Raw genomic sequence first — 15,996 nt, 5'->3', positions numbered from 1 at the left:
TGGTGGAAATTCTGTAAGATGGAAAGAAACGCCGTGTTGAAAGAGAAAAAATGTAAAAGATAAAAAAAATAAGTGACAGAGAGAGAGAGAGAGAGAGAGAGAGAGAGAGAGAGAGAGAGAGAGAGAGAGAGAGAGAGAGAGAGAGAGAGAGAGAGAGAGAGATAGCACACATACTATACACATCAGGAGCAGAAGAAAAAAGCTATGAATCACAACACAATCATAACAAACACTTGAAAAACAACTCTTACTATCAAATCACAATCCATCAATTTCTCACTCGCTTACTGCTATTCGGTTCACATTTTCTGAATCACTCATCACCCTGAGACAGCCTTACATGTCCTCCAGCCACCTCCAACCTTTAAACTGGATGAAAATTACAAAATCCACCTTTTTTAACTTCTCTCTGCAAATGCATAAAACTATCTCATCCATTACTTCAAGTGTCCGTAACTGTTTCGTGTAGGAGTGAAGGTTAAGATTCTACAGGAAAACAAAGACTTTAGTTACATCCACTCCTCAATATCAGCTGTCCCGTCTATTCCAAGTCACCCCAGCATACCATTATTCCGGTCAATAAGCAACACCATAGTCGAGCTGAATCACTAACAATCCATTCACACACCGAGAGAAAACACGTGAAGCGCAAAATGAAGAGTAGCAAACCAATACCGGAGTTGAAATTGTATTAAAGTGATGTGCGGAAGTTTATGATTGTGTATGTATGTATGTATGAACGCGTATGAAGGAGGAAGGAAAAGAACAGAGAGAGAGAGAGAGAGAGAGAGAGAGAGAGAGAGAGAGAGAGAGAGAGAGAGAGTACCCGGTAAGTTTCCCTGAACAAATACTAAATAAAGCCTCGAATCTTAGGGAGCAACGTCGGGCCATTGATTATCGGGGGCCACGTGCCGCGCCTGACTCGCCACCCCGGGGACTCAGGAGGTCGAGGAGAGTTGTGAGGTCGCTTCAGATGAGTAGACGAGTGACTCCCTATAGAGATACGTTTATACTTTATTGCTCAAAGAAAGAGCAAGTATGATTTCATTTCTACCTTTTTTCCACTTCATAAAAAGTTAAAAGTAAGGGTAACAGTGGTTTCAGTGCGTAATTGATTAAGAAGCTTGTGTTCTCCCTCCTGCTACTGCCACTCCATCTCATGTGCTTAGGGGTGTCGCCACTGGCCCGTTGGTAAGGGTGTTGTCCTCTCTCAGCCTCCCGCAGCGGCGAGAGGCAGGCGTGGCCGTGGGGTCTGTCTGCATGGAGAAGCTGTTATCCTTCCAATCTGTTTTGATTATCAGTGTGAAATTTGTTCTCCATTCTCTGCATCGAAACAGGAAACGTTTTGCGTACATACACTACACGCATTAGGGAAACTTACACTTGTTGTCTAAAGCTGAATGATAGTCTGGGAAATTATGTGTTTGTCTTCAAAAAATCTTACACTTCTTACCTTTTTTGTCAAACTGCTTTGGTCTGCTGCCTCGTGCTGCCCAGTGGTGCAGCTACACTGTCCAGGCCATGATAATCCCCAGGGAGTGATTTACTCCTCAAGTAATTGTAGTTCTGCAGCCGTTCATTATTTTCACTTAGTGAAGTTTCACTACCAAGCCTTCACTACCACCGGCCAGTCATCCGCAAACACTCGTATGCGATTAAAACCGGCATCATGTCAGCGATAGCTTAACGTCGGGCCTTACTTAGTATTCAGTTCGAACTAATTAGCTTTCGAGTGCAAATTCAAGTCCAGTTTGAATTCGACAAGGCAAGGAAGCTTGACGCTGCACGCAACAACATGATCTCTATTTCTTCGGACAACTTTTCCAGCTCCTTCCTAATCCAGCGAAATCTTTCCACGACAGCCTCTCGCTGTGAGAAGAGAAATATGTACGCAGAGTCTTCTCTCGCGCGAAGATTTACTTCATTTATTGCATCTCAAGAAAAACTTACGTTGCACTTTAAGGTTATTTCAACACGCGTCCGACGTTTAAATTTCGTAGAATATACAATGAAGACGATAATTCTCAGTTTACTACAGTAATATGCAGCAAGGGCGAGACAAAGATTAATTTTCTTTCCGCAGTGAACGTGGAGTGCAACATATCATCTACGCTGCCCACCACCACGAAACTAAGGATGAAGGAAGTTTCATTTACGGGACATCTGGCCGTTTACGTCTTGCTCTTTGTGTCTGGTTGTATTACTAGTGAGTGACTACTTTACCGAGGGAGTCCTGCATCCAAGGGGAAGGTTTCATGGTGTGCAGCTGAGGATAGAGTAACACTTTTAATAGTGGTGGCGGTTCACTACGCACACGCTGACAGGCGAGGTGGGACAGTGATTCGCCATCATCTGTTGCTGCTTCCATTGATAATGATATTTTTTTTTTTATCTTGGGTGCTCCTTTTCTTTTTTGTCTTGTCACTTTCCTTCACATTAACGACAAACCACACACAGTGTCGTCTGCGCTGATTTGTTTACTTTGGCAGTCGCTTTTCTTGGAAAGGTCGAAGCTTGATTTCCTGCTAATGCCGGGGTGGGGCTGCTCCGCCTGCAACTCACTCCGCCTCATTGACTCCTCTACCTTAACTTTTCCCCTCTCTCTGTTGGTAATAGAACAGCGTCTCTCGACAGATAGCTTGTATACCACCGCTGTCTGATCCAAACATAAGTAGCCTGTCACTGTGAACTCGAAGTGTCTAGTCTTGATGGTGAAAATTCTGCATAGTACATCCAAGGCGATGAATGTGATGCTTTTTCTGTAATAAACGGCTGAAAACCAGCGGGCGGCGGTGCAGCGCCTCGGTGAGCCTCCTATGTGGCGGGAGTGCTGGCTCGGTGCTGGTGGGCAGAGCGATGCTGACGTCACGGGGTCACATGGGGGAAACTTTTCGCTCATTCACATTAAGTTCAAGGCTCAGTTTACGATGAAAATAGAGAGAAACGAAAGTTAAAACTACTGCAGATGAAACATTAAGGATTCTAATATTGTGAGAGCTTTCCGGAGTGTTACTTTTATAAGGTAATGTAATTACTGGAGCAGAGTGCATTCTGATAAACTTAAAACGTTTCTTGGACACAGTTCTGTAGCGGACACATCGAAGAGCCGCAGCTCGTGGCAACGGACCGAGGGGCTTCACTTTTTATTTATGCAGAGTGACGCATGGAACTCCCAGAAACTTTCCCATGATGGATGACGCATTGATCCCTTAACCAATATTGTATTCAAGCTAATGTTACTAAATCGGTGTCACATTAATAATATAGTATGTTACACAAATTCTACATGATGCATTTTATGTTATTTGCTTGGATGGTCTTGTATTTTTGCCTTGCGATGAATTACAAGTAAATCAATACTGATCTGCTGATTGAAACCAGAATTTGCAATCACATAGTATTAACACAGACCTTCTACTGCAAAGTGTCACTATTGTGAAGAGGACACCACATCAGTCACTCTCTGATCGCTCGAGCTCCACGGTTAAGCTGAGTAATAATATTATCAAAGGGATAAACTAACAGACTGAATTATAAACATGTGCTCAGTGTTGTAGCGGGTCTGCTGAGCGAACCGTCTGGCACGTGACGTCATGCGCGGGGAAGGACTCGCTTTCGTTCACAAGTGCGCCGAGCTGACACTCCCTCGGACGGTGTGCAGCGAGTGACGTGTCGTGCGGCAGCATTACGAGCCAACATGCGACCCGCTTAGAGCTACGGGGGAATCGATACGTCCTGGTGCACTGCTTGGTGAAGTGTGTGGAGAGAGAGAGAGAGTGAGTGAGTGTGTGTATGTGTGTGTGTGTGTGTGTGTGTGTGTGTGTTACATATGCGTCACCTCCAATGTCGTGCTAGAACTAAGCAATAAGTCCACGGCAGCGGCCTGAGAGCCAGGCTGCCGCTCCCTCGTGGTGGCGGGAGCCTCGCCATGGTCAGCAGGGGACGTGTGTACATACAATTCTTCTCCCAAGTAGTCCACGCTTGACTTTTCATTCGCTTCGCCCTCTCCCTGCCCCTGGACGCCTCAGGCCTCTGCGTCTCGCCCTTAGCCGCCAAGTAGCAGTAGTCTCGCCGTCCTTCTCTTAGGCCTGACTCGTTGCTGACGCCGCTGACACGAAACTCTATACTTCATCAGGATTTTAGGTGCCGATGATAAAATCCATTTCACGGATGTATGCAGAGTTCATTCCTCAAGTGTCATTTGCGCTTGCTCATCGGTCTGAATCGCCTTCAAGTTCGGTAAAGTTGTATATAAAGTGATGACTACACACATACGTATTATGGGAATTTTTCAATCATATAAATGTTATTTTTTCCTGCTAAAATAAACTTATATAGTTATTATCCTGCTCTTTGATTTACCCTTAATGATGTGACGTGCTCGCGGGAGGGGAATGTGGTGGTGATGGTGGTAATCTTGATGATAGTAGCGGTGGTGAAGAAGCGGTGTGGGGAATGAGATGTAGTGGTCGTTGGTCGTGGGAAAGAAGTGTAGTGGTGATGATTGTGGTGAATGAAATACGGTAGTGTTGGTATTGGAGGGAGTGATGATGACCAATGCTAGACAATCATTCCTAGGGTTCATTCAGTGTTCTGAGGCTTCATGGCCATTCGAAGCACTCACACAAGCTCACGTGAAGCCTACAGTGACTTATAACAAACTACTTAACACAACCCAGACCACAGTTCACAGTGGCGACCATACAAATAAAAATCCAGGTATACAATATGCATCACCCAAAGTTTATGTCCATATGATAGTTAAAACGCATTCCCTGACCTCATGATGGCTAAACTTTACACTCGTCCTCTGTGACACTCGTAAAATGTTGCCTGAAGGTCATGTCGCATCACTGCTACAACTCCCACTCCTCCCAAACAAAATTCACGTCCGCACCTCCTGTCAAAGTTCTTATCGCAAAGTTCACGTCAAAAGTTCCCATAAAGTTGACTCAGGAGCTCGCGGGTCAGTCAGGCGGCGCGGAGGAATACAGAGATGCTCCCAGCCGCTGAAGTCCCGAATCTCACGGCTAGAAAAAGGAGGCACCATAACTCCTCGGATTAGTCCCAACGCGTGGCCACCATTATGAGGACACGCCCCACCATCTGAATAACAGTCAATATCTAATAGGGAGGGACAGACCCACACGTCAGAAAAAGATATAAAGGATAAAAATAGCTCACCAAAATAAGACACTTCTTCCCCTTCTCTCCCTCTTTTTTTTTTTTTTTTCTAAGAATCAATGTGTCTGTCTTGGAGGGAAGGGTCTGGATGTCACAAAATAAGGAGATACAATTCCCCGTGTTGCAAGTATATGTATCTGTCTCCTTCACCCACACAGAGAGGAAGGAGGTTTTACTTTCAGAAAATACGCTACTCTCCTTTCTTCTCTTCCATTTATGCTTCTCCTTTCAGCAAACTGAATAACAAATTGAATGACGTTAGATCAGAATCACCCTCCTCTCTTACAAGCTTGTTTTGTCTGCCTCCACCAGTCACAGAGACGGAGGGAAAGGCTTTACGTTTAGAAAATATCCTTTAATCTTTTTTTTCATTTCTCCTTTTAACAAACTGAGTGACGTAAGAAAATACTCCCATTTTGACAGGCATATATTATGTCTCTATCAGCGACTCAAAAAGAAAAAAAGGGTTTGACATTTAGAAAGTACTTACATTATTTCTCCTTTTTAATTTCTTATGCTTTTCATTTAAAGAAAAACAAGTTGAATAACGTAAGAAAACACTCACCTTTTTATAAGCACATGTATCTCTATTAACGAAACGCAGGTAAAACAACGAAACATTTAGAAAACACCCACATTACTTTCCCTTTTACCATTTTTTGTTGCTTTTCCATCACAAAAGGAATAAACTGAGTAAAGCAAGAAAAACTCCCTCAAGAAAAACTCCCTCCTTTAGATAAGCATATGTATCTCCATCAGAAACACGGAGACAAAAGGAGATTATCCAACTGGAAAACACCAACAGTACTTGTCCTTCTCACACTTTCTATTCCTTTGACACCAGTAAGAAGAAACAAAATGAATGACACAAGAAGAAATGCGCAAGAAGCCATTGTCCTCATGCGTTACTATCAGCCACAAAAAGAGGAGTTTAATTAATAACTGGAAAATATCTACTTTACGCCCCCATTTCTATCTATCTAGTTACTTTTAATCACAACAGAAGAAACAGAATGAATGGCACATAAACACTACTTTTCTTTCGATAGTTATGCGCTACTATCGGCCACAAAAAGAGGAGATTTAATCAACAACTGGAAAATATCTACTTTACTCCTCCCATTTCTATTTTTCCAATTACTTTCAACCACAACAAAAAAAAATATATATATAAAAAAAAACGTAAGAAAAACACTGTCCTCTCGATACAATAACAAGAGAGGAGATTTCATTAACAGCTGGAATATATTTACATTACTCTCCCCCTTCTGTCTTTCCAGTTACTTTCAACCATAACAGAAGAAACAAAAATGAATGACGCATAAACATTACCCTCCTTCATATATACATTTCTCACACTCTTTCTTCGCTCACAAGCTTACTCAAGACTCATCCATAAGTGACGTCTCCCATCGCACGGTTCTCCTCCCTTTGTTGCCTCAGTTCTGCGAAGGGGTGGGGCGGGCGGCAGGGGGCGTGGAGGAAGGGCGGTGGTACACTGGGGAGGAGTACGGCCCTGTGGAACCCCAGTAGGTGATCACACGCACCCTGTACCATCCGTGTACCGTCCTCTGACCTGCTGGGAGGGTAAAGGGCTTGTTGTTGTTGTTGTTGTTGTTGTTGTTGTTGGTGGTGGTGGTGGTGGTGGTGGTGGTGGTGGTGGTTGTCTATGAAATAAATGAAGCTTATAAAATTAGCATAAAAGATCTAAATAAATAGTTCTAATACCCTTTACGCTATTATATATATTCAGTAATTATTATTCATATGCATAGTGACGCGCGCGCGCACACACACACACACACACACACACACACACACACACACACACACACACACACACACACACACACACACACACACACACAAAGCCAGGTATGCAGGTGAGGAAAAAAAGCGAGAAATGGGTGAGTTAAGGATGATGGTGGTGGTCGTGGTGGTGGTGGTGGTGGTGGTGGTGGGGGTCGTGGCTGGGGGATGGGGAGGCCTAGCTGTAACTGGTCAGGGGTGGTGAGCGGTGTGAATTGTAGTGGATAGTAATGGCGATGATGATGGTGAATGGTAACAGTGCTGGTTGCGGTGATCGTGGTGTTGTGAAGCCTCGCCATCACAGTAAAAGCAGCCCAGTGGTGTCCAGAGAGATACAATTTCATAACAGGTCTTTTGGCTTATTCGCCTGTAATTTCGCCAAGTCAAGATAGCTGCACCGGGGACTGGCAGACGCTGTGGGCGGCGGCGGTGTTTGGCCATCAGGCGACGACACGCACAGCCTCGAGGGGACGCGGTGCACATATGGTGGTGTGCTGGCATCAGGTTATTACAACTTTTTTTCAGAAGCACGTGAGTTATGGCGGGTCAAAGAATACTGCACTTCAGGACGAGTTAGTGACGCAGGTCATGCCACGGGTTTGTTTGCTTGTTTGTTTACGTCTTCTGTTTACTCACATGATAGCTGCCGGTAAACAAAGAGATGTGCATCTCATGCAGCACTCCAATAATACCCAGAATGCAAGATTGCAACGCTTCGCTAAAACTTGTTGAAGAGGCCGGCCAAAGGATACCAAAGATGGGTGTTAGAATGTCCACTAGGTAACTACGGCCTCCCAAAAAAACTGAAGAAGAGAGATTAATACTAACTGAGATAACGTAATCATTCCTCTCCTGAAAAATTGAAGTCAAACGAAGGAGAAGTGAAAGACAAAGAAACAACACTGTATTACATCAGAAAAGATAAAGGGGTCATGATATTGATCTTCTGGTCAAGGAGACGGTAGAAATAAGTCTGAAAATTAAAAATGTGTAGCTAAGCCGTAGGAAGGGAGCATGGAGGCATACAATGAGAAAGTTCGAAAGAGCATCGATCGTCATGTAATGAACTAGAGGAGGAGTCAGAAAAGAGTTAAGCCTGCAACAGAATCTGAAAAATCCGAGACTCTGAAGAACAAATGTACTGAGCCATAAATCTTTTGTTGCAATAATGCTTAATAACATGTCTCAGCCAAGGAAAATTAGTCGAGGGAAAGAATGCAAAGCGCATACCTCTGTGGCGACTCATTTCGAGACGTGAAAGGAGAAACATAAAAATTACAACCAAGAACATCAAGTAAGAATGTCCAGCGTTGGGGAAGTTGTTGGCTGGCTGCCTGAAGAACAATTACTCCCTGAAGGTAAGGAATGTTTAAGAAATAGTAGGCAGAACAACAGTTAGATCTTTGAGGTACGTAGACTGGCAGACTGCACACAACACAGAGTCCTATTTAGAAATCTTGAATCAAAGGTTATATATTCAATAAATGCTCCAACCCTTACAATACTGATTACATGATGAACAAACGCTAACTGTATTTGCGCAATGTGGTAAAACAAGTAGAATTTCGGGACAACATGGACCACTACGCCCCATTCACTAACCTATAATGAACAAATAAATATGATCTCCCTAATGTATTTCCTACTTGAAAGGTCATCTGTTAAACACCAGGGAAAAAATGTGTGGTGGGGTCGTAAAGCTGCACGTGAGAGCGTGTGGAGAGTGTAGGGCAGCGAGTACGAGTCAATTAACTTTCTGACTACCGCGTCTTCCCCTCGAGCTTGACGAAATGTTGTGACTCGAGTATGCAGTAGTATCGAGGAAGCATTGACACCATAAGAGTGAAGGTACAGTACAATTCAAACACTTCAGTACCTATTGATGTATCTTCTGTTCAGTAGAATCACGTACTGTCACTCATATAACACACATCAAATTGTTACCAGCAGTCTAGAGGCTCGAAATCACGAACAAAGGAAGGGGAACATGAGACAAGTGTGGCAATACATACAGAGCAATGACAACACAGGTAACACACGTCTCGCGGCCGTTAATTAAGCACCACTCATGTAGGTCATATAATTAGCTACAAAAAACAACAATAAAACCTATACAATTACAATTATTTATTGGTTATATTGTCCTTACCTAATGAGACCAATTCAATAGTGCTGGTGGTGGTGGTGGTGGTGGTGGTGGTGGTGGTGGTGGCGGTGACAGTGATATGAATGGCGATTGTATTAGCAAAGGCAGATTGGCGGACAGGCGTGAGAGGAGGAAGGTTTGGGAATACATACCAATCACGATTTAGGTACAGTATCTAAATCGTGCATACCAATAATAATAGACTTGAGCCAGGAGACAGTGAAGCGGCGGACAAAGGATAAAACAAAAATAAATAAACAGAAAAAAAAGGAAAGAAGGAAAGGAATCACAGAAGGATAATGAAAGAAAGAAAGAAGGAGAAGAAGGAAGTTAGGGAGAGAGGAAACAATGAAAACTAAAAAAAAAATGGGAAAAAAATTATTCCTTTGAAAAGTAATAAAATGAAAAGAAATAAGAAATAAGGAAAGATATCAAGAAGAAAGAAAGAAAAGATGAATTAGAATATAAAACAAAAGAACAGAGAGAGAGAGAGAGAGAGAGAGAGAGAGAGAGAGAGAGAGAGAGAGAGAGAGAGAGAGAGAGAGAGAGAGAGAGAGAGAGAGAGAGAGAGAGAGAGAGAGAGAGAGAGAGAGAGAGAGAGAGAGAGAGAGAGAGAGAGAGAGAGAGAGAGAGAGAGAGAGACAGACAGACAGACAGACAGACAGACAGACAGACAGACAGACAGACAGACAGACAGACAGACAGACAGACAGATAGACAAAGACGGAGAGAGAGAGAGAAAGAGAGACTAAAAAAGAGACAGAAACAGAGACACAGAAAGAGACAGACACACAGACACATGCACAGACACAGACACAGACAGAGGCGGCACCAGTAAAGGAAATGCGTAGGAAAGGAAAAGAGAGAAGAAAGGAAGGAGTCACTAAAAGACAAAGTGAAAATAAAAGAACAGTATGGCAAGAAGGCAGGAAGGAAGGAAGGAAAGAGAGAGCGGGAAGCGAGCGAGAAAAATGGAAATACTAAAGAAAGGAAGGAAGGAAGGAAGGAAGGAAGGAAGGAAGGAAGGAGAGAATGAGGGAGAGGAGCAATGAAGGAAGGAGCCGAGGGGAGGAAAGCAGCAGGAGGTGAGTCGTGAACGCTAAAGGAAGTGGATGGAAGTGTCTTGTAAGAGAGAGAGAGAGAGAGAGAGAGAGAGAGAGAGAGAGAGAGAGAGAGAGAGAGAGAGAGAGAGAGAGAGAGAGAGAGAGAGAGAGAGAGAGATTTCCCATTTTCCTACAAGCTGAGCCCATATTTCCAAACACCTGACTCTCACTAAGACTGTTTTCAGACACAACACAGATGATGAAACGCATTCCCGCTCCTGTTTCAACCCGAACATTTACTTAACTATGACCAGACACATGAAAGCACCCTTGAAAAAAAAGAAAATAACCTGAAAAATAGCCTTAAAACCCACAATAAGTAGAAACACACCCTTGAAAACTCACAATTACTTTAGATCACCCTTAAAAACTTACATTATAACACCCGTGAAAACCTAACAAACTTGAAGAAATCCTTGAAAATTCACAATAACTTAAAAACACCCTTGAAAATCCACGAAATCTTGAATAATTCTTAAAAACCACAATGGAAATATATTCGGAAACAACAATAACCTGGAAAAACACTCGAAAAAAACACAGTAACTCAAATTGGAAACAAAAAATACTTAAAAACTGCAATAATCCTTGAACACCACAATAAATTTCCCCAAACTACATAGAACCCATGAAAAGAAGCCGAAATTAGGCACCAAGATGTTCGAAAATGCAATCTGTGGACACTTTCAAGAGAGAAGCATCAAGACACCTCTAAGGCTGAACTGGCTGGCGTGATAGGAACTCTTTTTCAACTCGGCTCCCTCGTGAACAGCAACTCAGCAGGTCTTTTTATGTAGTTCTTTGTAGCCGTGAGCCCGCACCTCCTTCACATGTAAAAAAAAAAGTGTAGACTGAGAGAAAGTGAAGGATTGAAGATAAATGGATGGACGAAGGAAGAAAGAGAGACAGGGAGATAGAGAGAAGGTGGATGGTGGAGGAAAAGATAACCACAAAAAAGAGAGAGATAAAGGGCTGCAGTAAAGAAAAGATAGCTACAGAAAGGAGAGAGAGAGAGAGAGAGAGAGAGAGAGAGAGAGAGAGAGAGAGAGAGAGAGAGAGAGAGAGAGAGAGAGAGAGAGAGAGAGAGAGAGAGAGAGAGAGAGAGAGAGAGAGAGATGCAGAAAGGGATAGAGATGGAAGAGAAAGGGAAAGAGAAGGAATGAAAGATGAAGGAGTGGAGGGAGAGCTAGAAAGGCAGAGACGGACAAAAAAAATGCGTAGAAGAAATGAAGAAAAAAAAATGAACGAAAGAGAGAAATGCAAGAATGAAGGCAGAGATAGATAAACGAAAAGAGTAAAAGCAGATATAGGAAGGAAGAGAAAGATGGAGAAATGGTAAGAGACATGGAGAGATAGACTGGTGGAAGGAGTGAAGGAGGGATGGAGGAGGGAGGGAAGTAGGAGGCAGCAGAGGGCCACAACAGGGAGGCAGTCACAATCACGCCCCACACCACGCTCTCCTGGCTAAAACAACCCCGGAAACACGAGCCAGCCAGACAGACCGAAACACAGACAGACAACGCCATAGGTAGTGACAGGCGTGCATGTAAACCTTCGGCTGGGAACACAAACAGACAGGGGACAGACAGGGAGGAGGAGGAGGAGACAGACATGCGAGTATACAACAGTGCAAGACAACAGTATCGTGTATTATGAAAAAAAAATACTGATATATACAAATAAACAGACACATACAGAGATAAAACGACACAAATACAAAGAAACAGAATGTGTATGATAAAGGAAAAAATAAAAGAAGGAATATACACACAAAAAGGAGATAGATAGATAGATAGATAGACAGACAGAAAGACAGGCAGATAGACAGACAAACAGGCGGGCAGGTATGCAGAAAGATAGGCAGACATAAAAAAAAACAATACACGAAAGAGAGAGAGAGAGAGAGAGAGAGAGAGAGAGAGAGAGAGAGAGAGAGAGAGAGAGAGAGAGAGAGAGAGAGAGAGAGAGAGAGAGAGAGAGAGAGAGAGAGAGAGAGAGAGAGAGAGAGAGAGAGAGAGAGAGAGAAAGAGAATTACAGAAACAGACAGATAAGCAGACAAACAGATACTCAAGCACACCACCAGATATAGAAACACAGATATTCAGTTACAAATAGAAAAAGAAAATGTAACTACGTGTACAAAATGAGCAAATGTTCAGAATAACATGTTCAGATACATTTCAACACACCCAGACAAACAAAGGGATAGACAGTCATTCACACGGGCACACTGCATGGGGGGAGAGACATACAAACAATCTAACAAACACCACTAAACAGACTGGCAAAAAAAGGCACAATCATGAAAAAAACAAACAAAATGAAGGTTCAGAGATAACGCAAAGCCAAGCCAGACACTCACGGTCTCTCATCCACATAGAAAACAAGGGAAAAAAAGAAGAAAAGTGGAAACGAAAAATAACAGAAAAAAATAAAGAATAAGAGACAAGATTCACAGTGCGAGACAAAAGAAAAAAAAAGGGAAAAAAAGGAAAAAGCTAATTATCTTCATTAGGGAGAAAACATTGTCTAGGAATCAGGTGAATTTGTTGGAAGTGTGTGTGTGTGTGTGTGTGTGTGTGTGTGTGTGTGTGTGTGTGTGTGTGTGTGTGTGTGTGTGTGTGTGTGTGTGTGTGTGTGTGTGTGTGTGTGTGTGTGTGTGTGTGTGTGTTTTGCATACGTATTGAAGAAATTCAGCCAACACCAGCAACACCAAAGAAAACAATAAATATAAAGAAAATAAGAAGGAGAAGCAAGCGCAATACAAAATTTCTCCGTTACCAACCCAGCAGCAACAACAACAACAACAACAACAACAACAACAACAACAACAACAACAACAACAACACCACCACTAACACCACCAATATCAACAACAACAATAACAAAACAACAACAACAACAAAACAACAATAACAACAACTACGAGTATCACTACCACAACACCAACATCACTACTACTACTACTACTACAACATCAAGAACTACTACCACCACCACCACCATCACCACCACCACTACTCACCTTGGGGAAGGGCGAACCAGAAGTTGTTGTCAGTAATGTTGAGGCGACTCACTCTAAGGTAGGGACCCCCGCGCCCCGCCCCGCTGTGCTCCACCTCGTACCTCGACACACACCTGCAGAGACACGCCACGGGACTTACACACCTAGGAATGCATACCTGTGGGCGCTGACGGCTGAAGAAACAAATGAAAATAGACAACAATAAACACACACACACACACACACACACACACACACACACACACACACACACACACACACACACACACACACACACACACACACACACACACACACACACACACACACATACACATTCGGTGAAATATTTCCTTAACACTTTTCCCTCCAGTTTCGTTTACCTCTCCGCTCTCCCTCTCCCCTTTCCTCCCTCCTTCTCCCCTTCCCTCCCCTCTCTCAGTCTCTAATCCAGGACAACCTCTCCCGCTCACAACGCTTCTTCCTCGTCACGCTTCTCCCTTCCCCTCGCCTCCCTCCTCTCCTCCACTCCCCACAACATGACGCCCCTTCCCTGCAACATTCCTCCCCGTCCTGCTACTACGTCCCCTGCAGAATTCCTCCACAAGTTCTCCCCTTCCCTCCCCACCCCTTTTGCAGTCTCTCTGTCTCCCTCTCTCTCTCTCCCTCTCTCTTTTCTTCCACTTCCATTCTCTTCCTCCTTCATTATTCTTATTTTTTCATCATCCTTTTTGTGTGTGTGTGTGTGTGTGTGTGTGTGTGTGTGTGTGTGTGTGTGTGGTGAATTCCTGTTGTTTGTGTGTGTTGTTGTTGTTCTTTTATTTAGGTGAGAAAAGTTAAATTTCTACGTATGTAATTATATTTTTTTCGTGAGTTGCCACACATTAAGGGCAATGTAATTTGTGTTAACACCGTGTACGTACAGTGTTCTCATTACTACTCCAACTGCTGCGGCTGCTGTTGTTATTTTCATTAACCTCTTCACTGTAGGGACGCATTTTACCATGAGTTTGGATATGATTAGACGATTTTATTTATATTAGGAGGCGTCTATGGAGATCAGATGATTAATGAAAAGAGTCTTCAGTATTTTAATCCTCATATGAGTTTCTGAAGCTGTGTAAAATCACCAAATAGATATGGAAAGGCGTCATGGTACTAAAGAGGTTAAGACCACTGCTGTATTTTTCAACTTCTTCGATGCTACCCTTACTGCATCCAATATTACTACTAATATTTTACTACTACTACTACTTGTACTACCACTACTCCCACTACTACTACTACTACTACTACTACTACTACTACTACTACTACTACTACTACTACTACTACTACTACTACCATCATGAATACAACTGCTTTTACGAACTCATTTCTATATTCATGTCTTGTCCAGAATTCTCCACCCTCCCTCTCCGCCCCTCACACAAAGAGTTTCTTTTATTCCTACGCAAACTATATATATATAATCTAGAATAATACGATTTCTCTCTCTCTCTCTCTCTCTCTCTCTCTCTCTCTCTCTCTCTCTCTCTCTCTCTCTCTCTCTCTCTCTCTCTCTCTCTCTCTCTCTCTCTCTCTCTCTCTCTCTTATCAGTGGTATGTCAGGCTGCAGAGTGGAATGTGGAAGTTATTAGAGCGGGAGAGAAGGACAAGGAGAATGGAAACAAAAAAGAGAAGACGGATGAGGAAAAGAGAGATATGCTAGGAGGAAAGAGGCGCGGTTAAAAAGTCAGAGAGAGAGAGAGAGAGAGAGAGAGTGTGTGTGTGTGTGTGTGTGTGTGTGTGTGTGTGTGTGTGTGTGTGTGTGTGTGTGTGTGTGTGTGTGTGTGTGTGTGTGTGTGTGTGTGTGTGTGTGTGTGTGTGTGTGTGTGTGTGTGTGTGTGTGTGCGGTGGGCGACTTAATTTCCTCCCTCTCCCTACCCTCCCCCAACATCGCATTGTCTCAAGGCCTCAATCCCTCCCTATTTATGTGTTTTCTTTGGAGAATGTTTTGTTTGGAAAATAATGGAGGCGTGGTGGAGCTTCTGGGACTGATTCTTCTTCCTCCTATCACGAAACTATGGAGAAAAAAAAAAAACAAGATCCTTCAAACATTCGTATCTTTTTACATTTCCAGTTGAGATACACCCTCCAGAATTCTCGAAACGTTCTTATTTCCTGGGAATTTATTTAAGATTACTGAATAACAATATTCTGAGTTTGTGCACTTAACATGAACACCCGTAATGCATAATTGAATATACTAAAACTGCCCAATACGGTACCACCTCCAATTCTTCAACTATTCACATCTGGTATGGTTATAATACGGTAAATTTATCAATGCCTTCTTATATAAGTATAATAATTACCGGAGAGATGAGTGTCTTATGATTACCTACTTACTTTAGTTTGAATTATCGTTAGAATACATTTTCTATATATACTGCCACTACCTAATATATTAATAGCTCCCTCTTCTTTGTGTGCTGGATGGTTTAAGAGAATAATTTGACCTAATAGCACTGTCTCATAATAGTTTACTACCACTCTCTTAAACTGATATGTCAAGCACGTGTCGAGTTTTTACATTAGCTATTATTGTTTCAACTGACAGTGTCTATTAATAACCTGTACTCGTGTGCTGTGTCGATACAATAGAAAAATTAACCTCAATTTAGCGTTCGACATCTTTCATATGCATACTTTTCTAACTAACAGTATCTATAAACCCCTTCAATGCCATGATGTGTTTCTATATTCA

General features: G+C 42.7%; 1 protein-coding gene across 1 annotated transcript in view; it reads right to left on the bottom strand.

The window, feature by feature from the left end:
* Window positions 1-6,089: 6,089 nt before the first annotated feature.
* The window catches only part of LOC123517907 (alpha-L-iduronidase-like), a 21,988-nt gene continuing 12,081 nt past the window's right edge, over window positions 6,090-15,996 (bottom strand). The window contains exons 5-6 of the mRNA XM_045278364.1: window positions 13,269-13,381; window positions 6,090-6,760 (exon numbers count right to left, since the gene is read on the bottom strand). Of these exons, the coding sequence (XP_045134299.1) occupies window positions 6,624-6,760; window positions 13,269-13,381 (250 nt within the window). The 3' untranslated portion in view covers window positions 6,090-6,623. The remainder of the gene's footprint in view (window positions 6,761-13,268; window positions 13,382-15,996) is intronic.

This window comes from Portunus trituberculatus, chromosome 43 (assembly GCF_017591435.1).
Source record: "Portunus trituberculatus isolate SZX2019 chromosome 43, ASM1759143v1, whole genome shotgun sequence".
Classification (NCBI taxonomy): domain Eukaryota; kingdom Metazoa; phylum Arthropoda; class Malacostraca; order Decapoda; family Portunidae; genus Portunus; species Portunus trituberculatus.
Note: the sequence above shows the minus strand (reverse complement) of the source record. Positions and strands in the feature narration are given on the sequence as shown.